The 20,237-nt window shown below is 38.2% G+C and overlaps 1 protein-coding gene across 8 annotated transcripts in view; it reads right to left on the bottom strand.

Annotated features, from left to right (window-relative positions):
* tncb (tenascin Cb) overlaps positions 1 to 20,237 on the bottom strand; it is a 252,703-nt gene that overhangs the window by 23,055 nt on the left and 209,411 nt on the right. For 4 of the 8 annotated variants that reach the window (XM_067969582.1, XM_067969584.1, XM_067969586.1 and 1 more), the window contains 4 exons: positions 7,500 to 7,772; positions 5,268 to 5,390; positions 2,923 to 3,066; positions 1,580 to 1,699 (listed from right to left, as the gene is read on the bottom strand). In XM_067969582.1, coding sequence (XP_067825683.1) covers positions 1,580 to 1,699; positions 2,923 to 3,066; positions 5,268 to 5,390; positions 7,500 to 7,772 — 660 coding nt within the window. Of the gene's footprint in view, positions 1 to 1,579; positions 1,700 to 2,922; positions 3,067 to 5,267; positions 5,391 to 7,499; positions 7,773 to 9,773; positions 10,047 to 12,244; positions 12,518 to 15,497; positions 15,771 to 17,577; positions 17,848 to 20,237 lie in introns of all 8 variants that reach the window. The other 4 variants (XM_067969585.1, XM_067969587.1, XM_067969588.1 and 1 more) reach the window with 2 other exon arrangements.

Raw genomic sequence — 20,237 nt, 5'->3', positions numbered from 1 at the left:
GTACAGACGGCTGAGAGACGTCGGTGATGTCCCCGGTTGCACCCTGGAAGGATGCGGAGGAGAGGTTGTTGAGGGCAGTGGTGACTTTGACAGCGACAGGTAAGAAGATGGTGCTCGGGCCAGCCAGGAGTAGCTCGGCATGAAGGAGGCTGCAGATGTCCACGACTACATGTCGAGTGACTCTGAGCCTCCGTGTGCACTGCTGCTCAGAGAGGTCCAGGAAGCTGAGCCTCGGTCTGTGGACCCTGTGGCGAGGGTCGTGCCCTCTGCGACGCGTCTCTCTCTGCGGTAGCCCTCCCTTCTGCTGTGCAGGTGGATGTGTCACAGCACTGTGTTGTGGAGCTCCACGTGTCAGAGGTGGACGGCGTGGATGGCGAGGCTGGTGATGCTGTTCGCCCTCCGAGGAGGTCATGACTGCAGCTACGGCGGCCCCCATCCGGAAGATGTACATCTGAGGGGGTCCGCAAGGTAGGTACATGTGTCTGGACACCGGGGTAAGTGTGCAAGTTGGTGACTTTGATTGTCAGGAGGAGGGTGGTGGAGGCCAAACTTTGTCCCAAGTGACAGAGTGGCCTCCTGCAATGAGTGAGGGTCTCCCCCCTACCTGTCAAATGGACCTTTGCAGCTGCCGCAGGCTAATGGCTGCAACATGTCCATTTGAACAGGGAGTGTTTCCCCCAGTATGGGAAACAGTCCCAGTTTGCTCCAAAATCCCACCCCTCCTCACATAATCCCTTAATCAGGTCAGTTAATGACCTGAACAAGCCAAATAAATACCTTCAAGTGGCATCCCGCTGGCTTTAATTGCCTGCGGGATTCCCACCAGCGGGGGCTGCGCGCGCACGCCGGCGCGTCAGTGGGGAAGCCGGAAGTGCGCGGGTGCGAGGCGGGCTCCGGTCCCGCTCTGGGATTTCCCGATTTTCGGGGCCCCCCCGCCAGGAACGCACCCGATAGCGGGTGCTAAAATGATGCCCATGGTGTCTGTCCTTTCTCCTTACAGATGCTGACTGACCTTATTTCCAGAGTTTTCTGTTCTTATTTCAAAATTAAATCTGAACCCACATCATCGCACAGATTTTTAGAAATGTATAATATTCATATTTTCAAGCATGCAAGTATTCAGTGAAGCAAATGTGCATTGCTAAACTGTCCATTTATTAATGAATGATCCAGGAATTTAAATGGGATGGAGAATCACTTTGGGGTTATGTGTAGCAACATCGTAAGTGTCTTCCTGAAGATTTTCTCTGGTTGGTATTTCTGTTGAAATCATAAATATTTTTATACCTATCAGAGGAAGTTTTCAGGAAGACATTTATGATGTTGCTATAGTAGGGGATCTATTGTATGAACCATTGTAAATTCAGACAGGGAGATCTGCGTTTCCCTCACAATTGTTCATCCATTAGGCTTTGTGTCAAGAGCATTAATTTGTAAAATCTACCCCTAGATATTTTTATGAAATGATATATACTAATTTTGTACAGTACAAGATTTTTTCTTACACATCTGTTTTAAGATTTGATTATTTTTTAGTATCAAATTGTTTCTTTAACATGATTGAATGATTTGCCCTTACCATTCTCATCACTGTAGGTGATGATATACCAATCTACAGCAGCGATAGTGGGCTTCCATACCAACAGGGCTTCAGAATCGGTGACGTTCCTAACTCCTAAGGCAGATGGACTGTCCAAGACTGTCGCATTAGGGAAAAAATGATCACAAGACATTACTTTTAAACCTGTGCAATCTAGATCCGTTCAAACCAAAATTAGAATTTGCTCAACTGGCTGTAACAACACATTAAAAAAAATTATTTTCATTTTAATCATTTTATTTGCGGAGAGGAACTACGTGCTAAGTGTTCAATACCTAATGTCCCAAAGCGTAATTTTAAAATGTATTTCATCATTCTACACCGCAGAGTAAAGCAATTATACTGTGTTCTCTTCCAGAACTTCAGTCTGTGCTTTGTGCCTGAGGTGCACATCAGCAGAACATTGGTGACGGACCATTACTCCCCAGTGGGAAAACCAATTACATTTTTTTTTCACACACCACTTCTGGAGCTTGGGAGTCTAATGCGTTGCCTTTGAATTCCGAAGAGTCAGAGCCCTGCTCTCTCGGCCTCGAATCATTGCACTCTCTAATAAAGAGTTGGGAGTCTCAGCTTCCACCTTGTTTTGAATCCACAAACTATTATTAGGGTGCTGCTGCTGCCGCAGTGAAGGCACTTTCATACTTCAGTTATCACTGAATTCTGTTTCATGAGAGAGACCTCTATGTATTGCCCTTGCTTTTTCACTCAGATGTAGGTCAAGTCTCCACAGCCTATCCTTCTATGGAGATCCACAGAGAGAAAACGTGCAGGGTAGGTTCCCTGCATTTAGATGATTAAAATTGTCTCTTTTATCCTGACAACAGAATCGTAGACCTACATTTTCATGCGCCTATGATACCATTGGATTTTGGAAGCTAGGCTTGTTTACGCTATGGAGTACAGCCCAAAAGAGAGAGACCTACGCATCTGCAATCGGCTACATTACTATAGTCTGAAAACACCTTGAAATGTTTTTGGACAGATACTGGCATAGCCCAATCTGAAAATACAAGTGAAAGTGAGGCCTGGATCAGTATGCCCTGTTAGAGATTCCATGTCTGTTGGATCACAAACTGTTTACATTTTTTCAGTTAGGTTTAAGATGAATTAAATTGCTTCATTATTAGTCTTTCAGACCATTACATATGAAACATTTGCTTTATTTACTATTACACCCACAACGCGCAAAGACATCCAACGGAAAATGCTACACGTGCATAATACACACTTTCAATCTCGGGCAGACTGTCGCTGATCCATAAATGATATTTTGAAAGCACAGATTGTCTATTTTGCTAGTCCTCCATCTTTTAGTTTACCTGTATGCACTGTGCCTGAAATTGGTTCACTCTCCTCAAACCCTTTAACAGAGATGACTTTGATTTCATATTCAGTGGCTGGAATCAACTTCCTCAGTATGGTTCGAGTCTTGCTGCCATCAACAGTCACAGTGGCACTTGCACCTGTGAAAATCAATATAGAATCATAGAATCATTCAGCACAGAAGGAGGCTATTCGGCCCATCATGCCCGTGCCAGCTCTTTGAAAGAGCTATCCAATTAGTCCCACTTCCCGACAATAACCCTACAATTTTCTCTGCTTCAAGTAATTATCCAACTCCCTTTTGAAAGTTACTATTGAATCTACTTCCACCACCCTTTCAGGCAATGCATTCCAGATCACAACAACTTGCTGTGTAAAAAAAATTCTCACCTCTGGTTCTTTTACCTTAAATCTGTGTCCTCTGGTTACTGACCCTCCTGTCACTGGGAACAATTTCTCTTTATTTATTCTATCAAAACCCTTCATGATCTTGAACACCTCAATTAAATCACCCCTTGACCTTCTCTGCTCTAAGGAGAATAATCCCGCGTTCTCTAGTCTCCCCACATAACTGCAACATTATCAAAACGTTCTGAAAACACTAGTTAATCTCCTGTGGTATTGTTCATGAGTAGGTTGATGTCTGGAGCATTGGTTGTGATGTTTTGCTGCTCAGACGGAGCTGTGTTTAACCTGGCCTGTCCCTTTAAGGATATTGCTTTAGTTCTCCCTGTGCTCTAAATAGGCACATCCTGAGATCAATTAATTGTGGGACGGTGGAAAAGTTTCTGTAGGTTGACAGTTATTTGTAGCTCTCTGGCTCCTACCTGTACAAAGCTGCTAGATCATTAAAGTCAGAAAAAACAGCAAAAAATGGCTGGCTTTCTTTCCCTTTTTATTTTTTTGACACTTTGAAGTGTGAGGTCTGAATGGATGCACAATGGAGACAAGAGTTTTGTTTATAGGCTAATGGATCTCACAGCAAGTTGAATAATATTGTGTGTATAAAGACAGGAACATTATATCATGTCCTGCACCATATCTTACCCTGCTACCAAGGTGAAGCTCTGTCTTTCTAAAGCCACAAAGTCTAATTACTGTTAAAATACTGTGTGGGGTCAAAGTTTAATTGCTGTTGAGGCTACAGGTCAGAAATCTGTCTTTCTTTCTCTTCTTTAAGTTTGATTGGTAAAGTCATTCTGGAGTTGCAGATATTCTGGCCCCTGAGTCAGTTGAGGTATTTCCAGTTACTGGAGGGACTTTATATATTCTAAACGACTGTTTAAATTCTTAATACTTTTGCTTTAAATGTGACACATAAGTTAGCAGCGTGCCACTTGAAATGTGATGGAAAAATATAATGAAAAGGAAAAGCATGCTAGGTGTACATTTTTATCATATTAGAGATATGCAAAGTAAGCAGTTAAAGACTATTAACTGATCCAATGAACGCAGCTTCTGATAATGGTTCATCTACATAATTATTCAAATGAAGCATCTGTAAGCCACAGTAAAATGAAGAAGACACAGTATTAGGATCTATAAAACCATGTAAATACTTCATAAACATGGGAAGAGAAAAGGCCTTTCACAATAGTTGCTATTTATATGGTTAATAAGACTAAATTTGCTTAAAGGTAACCTTTTATTAAGTTCATTGCAAAAATGAGTAGTTTTATTGAAATAGTCCACAGCATTTTCTGCAGACAAATCCACACTGGACAAGGACCAGTTGGGGTGAAATTTGACCTGGGTGGGGACCTGTGTAACTGGAGATATCGCATCTTCCACCAGTTATACGCCCGAAATACAGTTTTATTGCAATCAATGGAACTGAATATCAAATGCGGCGTATAATGGGCGGCCAATGCATCCCCGCCCACTCTGCATCCCTGCCCAAGTCGAATTTCATCCCTATAATGTTTAGAAAATATTTAAAGCTGTTCAGTTTACTTGTGGCTCAAAGTAGATTCATTGACCTTCAGTCTTTAAAATATCATTTTGTTCAATAATGTTTTAAAACTTTTTTCTAAATTGCTAATGGGTATTTAATAATTGTTCTGTGTTCACCCATATTAATTCTAAGGGAGCAAGTGAAGGTTGTGCCCCTTACAAGGCCAACCGAGAAATCCCAAAATAATCCTGTGACCCGTCAGTGCCGTTTTCTGGTGGGTTCCAAGGAAATTCGGGCCCTTTTGTCTGCTGGTGACTTTCCACCAACCTGTATTGATAGGTCCTCTACATTACATTGTAAAATCAATGGAAATTGATTGGATGTGGACTTGCTCTATATTAGATACTGTATGAAACAGAGGTTCCAACAAGCCATGTGACTGCTTACCTCCATCGGTTGGCACATAAATGATCTTGAAACTGGTGATGTAGGTTCTGGGAAGGTCCCACCTGACTGTCACTGTGCTGTCGGTGACATCTGGAAACTGTAGACCTTCAGGACCTTCCACCGCTGTCGAGGAGAGTTGGAAAAGAAAGCCAAACATATTTTAATTTCATTTTGAATGGACATTTCAGAAGATCTAGACAGTGTAGGAAACCAAGGCAAGACTCAAACAAAGAAAGACTAAGGAGCAAACTGATTTCTAATGTTAATCTATTGGGATGAGTCACAAAACAGACATACACTAGGATCTTATCTGAACATATACGAAGGACTACTTTAAGATTGAAATAAAATACAACCGATCACAAATATATGGCACAAGAATAAGACTAAGCAAATCTTAGAACAGAGAAAAGAAAAAAAAAATCATGCATGGAGGTGCAAGGTTGATGTAGACCCCACAACAGATATGTGGGTATCACTGACTAATATAACATGTAGCAGAAGCCATGCATTTGTATCACAGGCTTATAGCCTTGCATTTGAGTCATTTCGTCTAAACCATAAAGGGGCCCATCATCTCCATGAAAACGTGCTTGGCAATTTTTCCCATTTTTTTGCAAACATGGAACGTTAAAATGCAGCACTGTCGATTATGTCAGTATTGTGACAAAAACAATGTGTGGCACTTCTGGTTTTCTCTCTCACCCAACAAAAATGCTGGCCTAACATATTTCACGAAGATAATGGCCTTTTACATAATTATCTTTAGTATGTTTTTGTAGCTCATATATGGTTTTCAGATCCTTTGTTTTACAAAGAAGTACATTTCAATCGCTGGACTCAACACGTGCATTTATATTAAGTCTCATTTTGCAGTGTTTCACAATACAAAGAACAGGACATAGATGCACAGTCAAAGCTATATACACAGCAGCTGCATGAACAGTTCTTGTAAAGGAAACAAGACGGCAAATGTGTTCATGATTGCAAAAGAAAATGAGAAGCAATTTTGTGAAGACTGAGTGGAGAATCCATGGGGTGCACAGTATAGGTGGTCCCGTTATACTTTACTAACAGCCCTGCACATGCACTGAAAGCCAAGACCTTGCTACAACATCAAAGAATAACAAAACTATCCAGGCCTTAGAGCAAATTTTTTCGAAAGATCCTGCACAAAGTGAGAATAAATGCAGCAGCATCAACTGTGACAGTTAATCTTCAAACATTCTGATATCAAACCATACAAAAAAACCTGTCTTTTAGTTAGTAGAATACAGGAGTTCTTGACAGGAAGGCTTCATTTAATTACTGACAACTGACAGGAGACAGCATAGAATGAGAAGAGGCCATTTGACTCATAAAGTCCACAGATATTGTGCAATTTACTCTATCATGTATTGTATCCCAAACATGATTTACTGAGGTAAAGTTCAGGAGAAATCCACCCTGATCCTTAAAGCTAGTCACAAAATTAAAAACTCCAGAATATTTGTTTGTCCCACATCTCTTCTATTCAACCCTAATCTGCTCTCCACCCCCTAAACAAATGAACATAGGTTACAAAATGCCCTGTGAAGTAGTTGACTTTAGTCTTTAATTAAAGAGAAAGAGTTAGATCTTAACTCAGGTCCTCTGCAATCCAATCCAATTTTTCTAACCTCTAACTGCGTGGCCACTCAAGCTGAACCAACTGCTTGGTCTGGATGAAGCCCTTTCCAGTGGCAGAGTGCATCATGGTGAGGGAGGGCAAGGTAAGGCAGGGGTAGGGGCAACAACACTGCAGAAGCAAATCCTCTTCACTAAAGGATCATTGGACAGAACTGGGACTCTTACTCGCAACAACTTCCAGTTCTGCGCAGGTGCCATTCACAACTGCATCTCCTGCTTGACACAACTGCCCCACCCTCCTGCTCTGCATAGCCAGGCTGCAGAAAAGTGGCTACTGCTCACTGGTGATACATTGGAGAAGTCCATTGCCCACACTGTCCTGCCTTCTTGGTTGAAGCAAGAAAGGTGGCGGCAGGTGGCAGAAGTGAGTCCTAAAAGGGACAAAAATAGAAGTGGAAATTGTTACGTGAGGTTTAAAAAACAGTTCATTGAAGGCAAGATGCAGTGTCCATGCTTGTCAATAGTCTTCGGAAAACCACAACGTTGAGCCTGGATCAAAAATTACTGGTCAATTAGTTGTGAAAGAGGAAATAAAAGCAAAGTCCGTCAAAAATACAGTAATACCTGTGGTTGCTATGGTATTTATTGGCTGCGAATGCCGTCCCTCTGTAATGCCAACCAAGGAAATATCATACTCAGTGCCATCTAGCAGACCCTTGATGTCAGTGGTTCGTAGATCACCTGACACTGTGTAATCCAGAGGCGCAGATTCCTTTTTGGAATCCCTAATTCTAATATTAAAGTAATCAAAGGGATTGTCATCTGCTGTCCAAAAAAGTGTGAAGCCATCTGAGGTAACATCAGAAACTGTTAGGTTGTCCACTTCAGGTTCGGCCTCTGAGGGAGAAACAAGTTATGTAAGTTCCAGTTTTTTTCTTTCTTCTTTCAAGTATAAATAATAACTTTTCTTGTTAACATGTTAATTGCTAAAGAAAAAAAAGTTGCTATGACAGGATAGTAAGGACGATTGATAATGTGAGCAAGCAATTTTCCAATTTGAATGACTTAATCACAGAAATATTGTGTATATTCCAAAGATTGTAGAATAAGTTTACTGGAACATCTAGTGGCTTTGTTAACAATCTGGAATAAAGAAAAACAATCATAAACCTAAAAGGTGAATCAGTTATCAATTGATCACTCAGCAGAAATATATGTCTGTGACGTCAAGGAATTCAGAAAATATAAAAAAGAAAAAACACTTGTTTATGTCATCTCCCAGCTGTGGATGGATATGGGTTGATTCCAGTTTTATCCTGGTTCCACCCAAACCTGATTCTTTAGAGCACCAAGGATCTCAGTCCACTTTGCTTCAGAAAGAGTCTGGGGCTTATGTGTTAACATTTTGAAAATGGTAATCAACCCAAGTGACAGTGTAAAGGGGAGATTAGATACGTACAAAGCAATGGAGAATTAACAATGACAAAAGACATGGATATTCATTAGATCTTGTACAAGCATGGATTGAACATCATCATGGGATTGCTGTATGCAGGCAATACCAAATCTAAAGAAAGCATCAAGTAGTATTTCAGACACACAAAAGAAATAATTTGGTTATTGAGGACAAAAGGAATTACAAAGGAATATCTAAGTATAATCATAGCTGTTAAGATTGTTCCAATACAAACATGAATGCTGGAAGAACAATGATTAGCATGTTCACAACCAGATAATAGATTTCAGTGACTGCAAGAAGCTAAACACAGCACACACAAACATCAGTCAGCATTTTCCCTATGAGTTCCTTGTTACAGGGAATGAAGTCCAATACATTCTGAGGAGACTGGTGAAAGGGTTACACACAATCTGACAATAGTTAAATGGCATCATTATAATTTGAAGCAGTGTTTCAGGAGAAGATTGCAACAACGATCAAGCAATTTCAAAAAGGCCATGCATAAGCAGAAAGAAATGTTGCATTTCCAGCAGGCACTTCAATTTCGTTCAATCAAATAATCCCCCTCATCAAACCACAAAGTTTTCATCATTGGGAAGTTATCGTTGAATGTTGGTTTGGTTTATTGATTACAGGAGAACTTATTGGTAATTTTTTTGTTCTCATCAAGATGAGGAATTGTGGGAAATTCAACACTTTTCCATATTAGGCCTGCATCAGCTTCAAGCACTTTCAGGCAGGTATGATACTCTTGAGTGCAGAGTGAAGCTTCCCTTATTCTGCCCTCAACCCCAGCTTCAGAAGATAACCAGTACTGCTCCAACGTGCCACTTTCCATTTTCACACCACCTATCCTGAGGCCTCACTTATTACTGAAAAGTGCTAAAATAGATATAGATGGTGTGGGCTCTTGTCCATTAGAAACTGGACTGAGATTCCCAAAACTTAATTCACACATTAATATTAAAAAAACCACTTCATTTATTTTGGAATTGCATTCTTTCCATTCATAAAATGCTGTATAGTGGTGTTATTCCATTGTTTGAGTAGAAATTGGTGATAGCAATGTGAACTGAAATCTAGGTTTGTTCCACTTCAAGTGCAGTTTGGGGGAGTGAAGAGATTAAACAAGTCAACTTTGAAGATATTTTACGATGTTAATATTTTTTAAAATCAAATTTCAATGGCATTTTACTTTTTATTGATATAATCCAAAACGACTGTTTCTTCCATGGGCCCTTTTCCTTAAGACTTATATAAACTGTTTAATTCTGAAAAAAACACAGCACAAACAACCATTAATGTGAAGAAGTTGGTGGATGCTCTCAGCCTGAATAAAGTTCGCAGAGAGTTAATGTGTTACATTGAAAGAAAAACATATTCCTCATAAATGGAGGCATACATAACAAGCAACAGAGACCTCAGTTGTTTACAAATACCTGTTGCCGTCTTAGTATATAGGGGCTTAGAGCGCTGGTCCCTGGCTACACCATAGATATTAATATCATAACCAATCCCAGTGATCAGGCCTGTGATGTTAATGGAGCGATGATTGCTTGACACTCTGTGCTCGATTGGCTCCAACAACCTGCCAGAATCTCTAACCACTATAATAAAACTTTCATAGGCCCCATCCGTTGCGTTCCAAGAGATTTTGAATCCGTAAGAGTTTACGTGTGAAACCACTAGGTTTTCCATTTTTGGTTTTTCCTCTGGAGAAACAGGGAATTATTTTAGGAAGAACATTAAAAGTGAATGACAGCTGTCATATTCATGCTTTGTCTGCAGTTCTTATCAAACGCTATTGTACTACAATTTCATAACAATCGACTTAAATTCATGACCTTATTCTGTGCTCACACTTTAAAGATTCACATGTAGATATGTCCATGTACTAAATTTCTAAAGCAAACAGACAAGTTAACTTTAAATGTAAGGATAACGGTTTCCAAAATAAAAAGTTTTATGTGATCAGGAAGACCATTACTGAAGCACCTCCTTTTAAGCTCAATGAGAAGGGAACATTTTGAAAAAGATATTTGGGATCTCGATGGCTCCATGTATAAAGCACTGCATGGTGCATCACTGAGACAGACCCTCGAGACCCTGAGTTAGCTGATTTCAGCCAGGCCTACTTGTGGGTAGTAAAATTGGTCTTACTGTTCCTAGACTAAGAAGAGAAAAAAGAAATCAGCCAAGGCTCCCACTCTTGATTTCTATCCAGTGGAAGTGGACTTGTGTGGGCATCAAGGATAGGATTGGATATATAGTGCCTCCTAAGGTCAGCCAGTCAGCAACACTTGGCGCACACATGACAAATGGCCACGTTAGGGGGCTGCCAGGGCTCATGAGACCACATGTCAATTTGAGTCACTTCATTTAGGAGACAAGAGGGTGAGAAACAAAAATAAAACATAAATGGCTCATGATCATGCATGACTTGAGTGAATAGGAAAATATCTCACTGAAACTAACAGATGCATGAAGGAGGTTTGTGTCTCATTGACAGATTTAGCTCGAGTCTCGTACCGAGGTAATTACATCAGCATGTCTCTGGCATGCAGCTGTGACAAGTTAAACCCACATTTAAAAAAGCAAACTGATTTTAGCTGAAGACCAGTGGAACATTCTGAAGAGTGTATATACAATTCTGTACTGCTACTTAGCCGCAAAGTAACATCAGGAAGTTGTCACGCCCTGAGCAATTCCACTCTATCATTACTGTCATAAACAATTATCATTGAATGTTGCATGCAGGAAGTGGTTACTAAGTTATTGGCAAATTCACAGAAGAGAAGGGGTAAACAGCAATTTGTGCAACGTAACAAAGTATTTCCACAAACAGTATTCCATAACGCATGCAAAAGTACAACATGAAAGGACAGTAAGTGTTGTATGCTGCTTCTTTTCACCTGTCACAAGTATCTAACAAGAAGCCTGAATAGAGATCATCTTAACAAGTCTGTTATTCCCCTTCCCATAACTGGCTTCTTACATCTAATGTCCATTATCTCCCTTGAGCAGCATGCCTTGATTAACCCGAACCTTCCAATGTTGAATGGAACCAACTGGTCAATGGAAGTAAGACAGTTTAAAACGTTTGTTTTTATCGTTGATGGAACATGTCGCTTAGCAGCTGACTCAAGAGCTAATGAAGATCATCCCACATCATAGTGAGCAGTGTGAACTGTCAGCTGTCATCAGAATTTCACCTCACAGCCAGAGAAGTATGAAGGGAGAGCCCATGAATAATCCCATAGGGCAGCTTCTCTACTTCTCACATGTCGTGAAATTTAGTTACATGCAAATTGGATGTAAGTGAAAGCTATTTAGATGAAAGTTTTTAAAAGTCCCAACTTCAGCCCTTCTCCAATCATTCCAGTAACAAACTAGTTATAATGCAAGTTTATTCCAGAAGGATACTAGAAAAAAATGCTTTGCAATCCCTAGCAATGTCCGTTTATGTACATTGGTTTTGCTGAACTAAAAATCAGCTTTTATATCCAAGTTTAAATGTAACAGTTACCAAGTTTCTGACTCAACTTGAAAAGCTGCACATGTGAAACTCTAAAGCTAATTATGAAAAAGCATAGGGGTAGACTTTGTGCGTTAGTGTAAAGCAGATAATAGCGAATCAGCAGCCCGTTTTACATCTTTCCCAATTTGTATTTCTAATGGAAAGGTAGAGTTAGACTTGTAAGGGAAGGAAAGGAGAAAATATGAACAATAATAAAGAAAACATGCTACGACAAGTGTGGCGCCTCTTTCCAGCTGTATTCAGAGATGTTAGTATAGTAGCTACATTATTACAACAAGAGACAGTATTTTTTTTAAAGGAAAATTATCCTAGCAACAAGTATAAATAAATCATGAAAGCGGGTGCCTTTTTTGCTTTCTTTAAGTGATATACCTGTAGCAGTGACAGCAGTAAGAGGTTGTGTGCGCCAGCCTTGAATTACGCCAGAAACATTAATTTTGTATTCAGTGCCTTCTAGCAGGCCTGAGATGTCAGTAGTTCGTGTTTTGCCTGATAATGCTTGTTGTATTGGATCAAGCGAGCTGTCAGAATCTCTAACGTCTATGAGAAAATATTCAAATGCCTCATCTTCTGCTGTCCAAGAGAGCGTGAAGCCTTCTGAGGTAATATCTGAAACAACTAGGTTGCCAAGTTCAGCTTCTTCTTCTAAGGGAAGGAAGATTCATGGAAATATATATTTTAGTTGCACTTGTTGAGTCAAAATACCATTTCAGAGCAAATGTTCCTGTTTGGTAAAATTTCAATAATAATTTCAAAAGGGTGCATTTCTTCATTTTATGACGACACAGGCTTGTGATAACTTATATGAAATACATGCACGTAAACTAATAGGAGACAGTAGCACTCCTTAGGAAAGTGTTGGGTTTTAAATAATTCCAAAAAAATTACTGTCACCTCCCATAAAAGCATCTCAATTATCAATAGTCAAGGGAGTGGAAAAAATAAACCACTTTGTTATGATATTTGTAAACCATTAATGGTGAGAAGTTTTAATCTTAACAGATGCTAAATAGAACAACTGTGACAAAGGCAAAGCTTCTCTTAATCTCTTTTGCAGCAAACAGAAGGAAATGATTAACTGAAAAGAAAACTATAAATACATGTACAGGGTGAGTGGACTTGTTCATTTATTTACCAGCTGCAAGAGCCACATAATATAAAAATGATGTCTGGATTGCTAAGGCAATAAAATTGAATTAGTTATTTAACAGAAGCTCACCAATCTGTTTTTAAAGGGTGCATCTGTCATTTTCAGTGAAGAACAATTTATCTGCTTCTGTGTTTCAAAATAATACACATCTAGTAGCTTAGCAACTGCAAAGTACTATTCAGTAGTTAAAGTGGGCCAGGAAGTTCTGGAACAAGGTTTCAATTCTTAACCTCCAACTCCTGAATGCTTTCTACTGCTGTCAGTTTTTCACTCCTCTCCTCGAGATTCCCAAATCTACTCTGAAATTCAGGACTCTAAAATACATTCCCATTTGCGAGAGTCCAAAATCTCCCCTGAGATTTGATTTTCTTTTTAAGTGTTTAAAAATTGATGTTATTTTTTTCTAACCAGTATTAGCTCATTCTACATAACTGGGGAGAAACAAGTTTTTAAAATAAATGTTTTGTAATAAACATAAAATAAATGGCAAACTCTCTACTATTCAAAAAGTCCGAGTATCCCCTGAAAACAAATTCATACTTTAACCACTGGTACCATTAGAGAATAATCATCTTAAGACATAGAATGGGTATTGTGACTTGGGTTTGAAGCTGTGCGGACCTCACTAAGGACCAGCTTCATCTGTTGCTGTGATGTAATTGCGTTCAATAGTTCTTGTTGTAGTCTGCAGGCTAGATTCTTACTTCAGAGGCAGCTGCATATTCTGATGAAGAGTTACACTCAGAAAGCCAAGTCATCTTTCTCTTTCTGATGCTGCCCTGTTTTTTTTGTGTGTGTGTGTGTGTGTGTGTGTGTGTGTATTTTTTTTCTGATTTCCAGCATTTGGATTTATTGCACTTGTATCAAGAAAGGGTCATAAGATTCGATTAAAAATTCTTCTTTTGTTCGTGTGGCCTCAATAAAAAATGCAGAGACCTCCCTCATCACTTTCCATGACAGTAATTCTTGTTAAACTAATTACATTTTATTGCCTTCTATGCACCACACTAAAAAAAAAGCCATGCTGCTTATCACCATCGTGGGAATTTTAGAGCGAACAGAAATACATTTCTGTAGAAAGAAACTGGAGCACACTGGATGAAATATCCAAGCTCTGTTTCTGCAAGCAAAACTCATTAAATGTCTGCCAGTGAAACATGACCATTAATACTATAAATAACTGTAGGAAGACAAAATTCAAATGGAACGATATTTTGTATTACCAAATATAATTGGCATTATCATTGAATTAAGTTGTGCTCGTCATTTTCCCCAGTTAGAAAGCAAATAGATGCATCACTTGAGCAAATTTGGAGTTCTGATTTTCCCACTGTACAATGCCAACATCATTTAATCATTCAACCCCATCAAATACTGTTTGTTGAAATTTAGTTATTGATTAAAATGTATTTAAAAGGAAAATGTTCAATTGTAACAGTTTCTAAAGACAAAATAATTGTAACGTGGAACAAATGTGCCTTTGAGTTACCAATGATTGTGATTGGATTTCTTAATAAATGCAGGGGATGCATTCCAGTTTTGGTTAAAATCCTTTTTTTTTGAATGCTAAGTAAAGTTACTTTTAGCCCATGCCTGTAACAATTTTTTTCCACACTTCCTGGGTGACTTCTGCTATCATCCTGTGAGATTTGTACTGACGTTGCTGTGTGACCTTCACACTGGTCACACCAGCTGGGCAGAGTTAGTCACACATGTGGAAAACCCTGGCATTTCATCTGCTTACAGTTATTATTCCAAGCTGGAAGCAACAAAAAAAAAATCTTTCTTTGTTCAGCAGAACATCAGCCAGAAGCTTTCAAAACTCAACTGATAGTCTACATTTACATCACAGACCTTCTAAAGGTCAAGTGCAAAATTGAAGCTGGAATGCTTACCATATCAAATACAATAGCCTTTCCTTGTGGCACTGACTGAAGGGCCCATGTACATAGGAAAGGGTATTTTGTATGATTCCTTAGTTAACAAGGAGATTATAAAATTATACAGAAGCTCTACTGTATTTCAATTTAGAGAAAGCATTCCTGATTTCTGCGCAGCCCTTGAAGCAATGACCTGGACACACTACCATTGATATGTGCACTATTTAAAAAACTACAGCCTCTGATGCAAATTGTGCACATAATGCAGAACATGCTACTGCATGATTAATATAATAAACCTCCTAACTGCAAAAGCCTGTTGGATGTCTTAAGCAAAACTGAAGATATTATAACAAGCCACAAACGTTCGAAAAAAATCCAAAGGGGCAAACTATGAATGCCATGAGGACGTCATTATGTATTAGAGCATCCGATAGGACTGATTTTTTTGTTACACTAAAGAATCTGTTAGAAACGGGAAAGAAATACCATGACTAAACCGAGTTAAAGAGTGCCAAATTCTGTGGAAACTTTCATGTGATATTGTTAAATGAAAATCGAGAGAAAAAAAGATTTTATGATAAAATGCCAATACCTGTCAATACAACAGTTGTTGCAGGGTTTGTGCGTCGGCCATTAAAAATACCATACAAATAAATCACATAATTAGTGGCAGCTATGAGATTGGAGAGCTCGGTGGTTTGCATGTTTCCTGGTACCATGTACTGCAGTGGCTCCGTAAACCTGTCAGAATCTATAAGTTCTATAACAAAGCTTTCAAATGCCCCATCATTTCCCGTCCAAGAGAGGCCGAAGCTGTTTGAGGTAATGTCGGAAACCACTAGGTTGCCCACTTCAGGTTCTGCCTCTATAGGGATTGTTTTGGAAATAAAACTTCAGCACTTTTAAAGCAACACAACAAAAGAGTACAGATTAGCTCAGTATCAAGTGACACAGTCTAAAACTCAGATGATACTCGTCACATACCTAATAATACAATCACGTTTCTAGATTTTTCTTCAATTGTCTGGTTTATTTGTACTCGTTTATGAAACTTCAATTTAAGAAGTAATTATGCTACTTGATATATCCCTGAATATGTTATTCTATTCAAACTCTTCGACATATCTCTACTTTGCCATATTGTTCAACAGGCATTAACTTTGTGGTTCTATAAAAAGTATTTATGAAACCCACCAAAAAAATGACCTATCCTTCTCAATAAGAATATATAAAACAGTTTTAACTAGAACTTAGAGCAAGAAAAACAGAACTGCTTCTTTCTGATTTCTTTAGAATTACTTTTTTTAAAAAACTGTGGATTTCCAAATAGCCCGAATAGCAGGGGAACACATTTCCCTAATGCACTCTAACATGACAATGCCTTCCAAACAAAGTCTCTTTTACTTATGAAAGATAAATAGTTTGATTTTTTTTTCATTCTAAACTATTAACTAAAAATGATGGCCAAAATGAAGGCTGTTTATACTTAAGATAATTTTTGATTACATTTAAAATGTACTTATACCTCTGTATCATAACAAGAGGCACAGGACCAGAATATCAAGAAGGTGCAGGCAATCTTGTGCTTGAGCTGAGCCACATGTGAGCTAAAGAGAATCCCTTGTTTATTTAAAGCATCTTTGTGCTAAATTCAGAAAAGGCTCTGGTTAATATTAGCTAATACTAACAGTTAATATTACAGTTAAATAGAATTAACATTGATATTACAGTTAAATGGAAATGACAAGATCAGTGCATTGGAGTACTATTGGGATCAAGACTTTTCTGCCATACTTGAAATGGGCACATTAGTTTAGAGGTTGCACTCTATGTTTATTTTGAAATGAACTCCCTGCAAAGGAAACACTGTTGGTCCAGTGGTGACAATGTAAAGGTAAATGTCTTTGCAGACAGGCTTAATATATATTTTTTAATGGTAACTTTCAAGGTCATGTCTAGTTTCTTCTGGTATAATAGAGTTGGAAGGCACATCACCACGTGTTAAATAAATGTTGCACCTGCACTGCTCAGCTGGATCATTTGTATAATGACATAATTTCTGCAAATTACAATCTGCCTGTGACTTCTCTTTTATGGAGATGATTCTATCTTACAGTTTCACCGATGATTTCTATTGCATACAAAAACACATTTCAGCATGCTTGTTGATTGTTAATTGGAAGCTCGAGTTATGAAGGTATAAAGCTTTTCACTAATTATAAAAGACAAGATCAGGAGTTATAAATAATACGCTTCTCAAAAATATGCACATTATTTTTCAACAAATACTAAAGAAATTGTATACATTCACATAATAGGTATTATCTGGAATAAGTTTTGCACAAGTTATTTATAGCACACTGCTCTCTTTTTAGTGTTAAATCTGAATAATAAAGTTTTATTATTGGTATGTTTTTTTCCCAAATTGAAAAATTATATTGAAATTATCGATTAGTTTTGTTATCTATGGTATTTGGAGCACAAGTAAGAACTATTGACAATCCTGAACCATCATCAAGATTGATTGGAAAAAATTCAAATTACAATTAAAATACATATTAATTTTCAATACAGATCAATAAGCAGGTGTGTTATAAAAACTAGTTGCTAAAAAAAAATTAGTGATGTAGAATCAAATGACAGCTGGAAAACTCCAGCTGCAACACAAATACCTGTTGTAGCAACTGCACTAAACGTATGTAAGTGCTGTCCTTGATAAAGGCCAGAGAGATAAATGACATAATCAGTGCTGGCTAAGAGATTTGAGATGTCAATAGAGTGACGGTTGCCTGAGACAATGTGCTCCGAGGTTTCAAAGAACCTGTTAGGATCTGTAACGTCTACTACAAAGCTTTCAAAGGTGCCATTTGCTGTCCAAGAGACAGTGAAACCATCTGAGGTAATATTGGAAATCATTAGGTTGCTAAGTTCGGGTTCAGTCACTGAGGAAAGGAAATAATTGGTTGAAAAAAAATTTCAGTAAACCAGAAATCAATAACTCTTCCCAACATGCAACCTGTAAGTATCAGCGACTAACTGAATCATATACCTTAACACAACTGACGCCAAATCACCAATATTTGGAGCTGCTGATCAAATCAGAGAGCTCATATGAAAGAATCAAGATTCTTAAAATAATGTTACAAGTTTCTGAACTCAATAAAACCCAGCTGTTGAATATAAGCAAAATAGACTTGAGCCCCTGTAACATTGTAACCAATGAATAAGGCATGATTAATGTAATAATGGGAGGGTCAAGGTCCAGTAGAACATAATACTAGTTGAGGAAAACGCCTGCATTGCAATGTCACTTTCTGATATTGTGAAAGTGAATCATACAATTCAAAAATGTAATGTGCTTTTAAAAAAGATACAATTTTCTATCAATAAATTCAGATTTATATATTTCCTCAGTATTTTTATCTGCAAAATTATGGTCTTTTGAGAGAGACTAATACTGTAGTTATAATCGACAGGTTAGCTTCAAACTTTTTGCATTTGAGAGCCTTGAATATATGGCCAAAACATAAATATAAATATAATAAATGTAAATATTTAACAAAAGCATACTGATTCAAACAAGTATAACATTTCACTAATTTTACTATTAAGTTCCGATGTAAACTTAGAAATTATTGTGGGCAATATTGTGGGAATAAACATTTAATGCATTCATAGGAGATTCCTTTGTTCATTATTTTAGCAGAGCTCTTAAGTTAAGGTTCATGTTAAAGTAACAGACAAAGGAATATCATATGAACATGTTAAGAATTCATCCGCTGATATATCCAACAGAAATTTCTAGGTTACTATCCTTAATGAGTGTGAATTGGATGGATGTCAGTGCCGGATATTTTACCAAATGTGAAATACTGACTTGCCAAAAATTGGCATTGCAGAATATAGAGGCAAGCAATGTATTTTTGCCATTGTGAGATGGCATAAGATTTTACCACATGGCATGAGCCGGCAGCTCAGGAAATTGCTAAAGTGTATGGAGTCCAGTGATTATTTTAAACAAAACTTTATGGGGTTGAATTTCTGCGGGGTTTTCCCGATCGACTGCCATTACTTTGGCAGAAGGTCCGCGGAAACCCCAGAGAAATGGTGTAAATGCTGTTTACACCATTATTCTAGGATTTCTGCGGATCATCCACCGAAGTTACTGTGGACAATCGGGAAAACTGCCGTGGAAATTCAACCCTTATGTCTGTTGGCTCGATCTAAGTACTTCAGTACTAAGTATTCAGAATTACTTTAATGCCATGGAGCATATTCACATCTCGAGTTTTTTTTTAAACAGATGAGAGGTGACTTGCTGGTAAAGTGGATATGAATTTTTTCGAATTTTGCATTGAGTGATAATGCTGGGCATGCATCATGTGAGGCAATGGTAAATCCAGACATTCACGTATTACTGAAACAATGCACTTGAAGTCTGATCTTTGAATAAGCATAGACAGGATCGATTTGCTCTTTATATTCTTTCAATTTTTACATTCCTTCTAAATTAGAGGACTCCATTGAAAGGCAATTTGGTTTATTCATGTATTTGCAATACTAAGTTGAACAAAGGCTTTCCACTGGCCCTGTTGATTAAGGTAGTGAGCTGCTGCTTTATATAGACCAGGAAAAGTCTGGGGTTCAATCCCCGATCAGTCTGTGCTGAGTTGACTGACCTCACTTGGAGCCATGCAAAGGGCACTACAACTAGTTTCAGAAAAGGAGGTGGGGGAAGGACAATGCCTTTGAAGCAGTAGTTGTGATCTAGCAGCACAATACCGGCTGCTGAAATACTTGCTAAAAATTTGTAAACAATAATAATTTAGCTGCACAAATGTTCAGGTAATGTGTGAAGCTAGTACAATCAAATGTTTTATGTATAGAATCAAATAGGAGTGAAACTTAGCAATATGTGAGTGATACATATGAATCATCACAGTTGCCATTATTCATTCAAATTATGGGGCTCTGGTTATAAAAATACCTGGTATTTTTACAGTAATGTGATGTAACTCCATGTTATTAAAGTGTCAGTTATAAATGTATTGTATTTATTTGATCTTTCTTTGAACCAAAGCACTACAAACATTCCTTAACCCAGGCAATTCCCATTGGTTGTACATTGATATGAATGAATGAGGATTGAATGTAGACTTGGATAAAGCTTAAAGAGGGACTTTCTATGTTAATTCACAACACAAACAATTGCAAGCAGGTATTAACGTCCATTACCACAGTGACAACAATGTTTCTGGCTTTACAAATTGCATGTTTCATGCAACCATGCATTTCTTCAGTTTGTAATAACAGGCTGGCAAACTGCTCCATT

The sequence above is a fragment of the Heptranchias perlo genome, chromosome 31 (assembly GCF_035084215.1).
Source record: "Heptranchias perlo isolate sHepPer1 chromosome 31, sHepPer1.hap1, whole genome shotgun sequence".
Lineage (NCBI taxonomy): Eukaryota > Metazoa > Chordata > Chondrichthyes > Hexanchiformes > Hexanchidae > Heptranchias > Heptranchias perlo.
The sequence above is the reverse complement of the archived record's forward strand: the minus strand, read 5'-3'. Positions and strand labels throughout refer to the sequence as shown.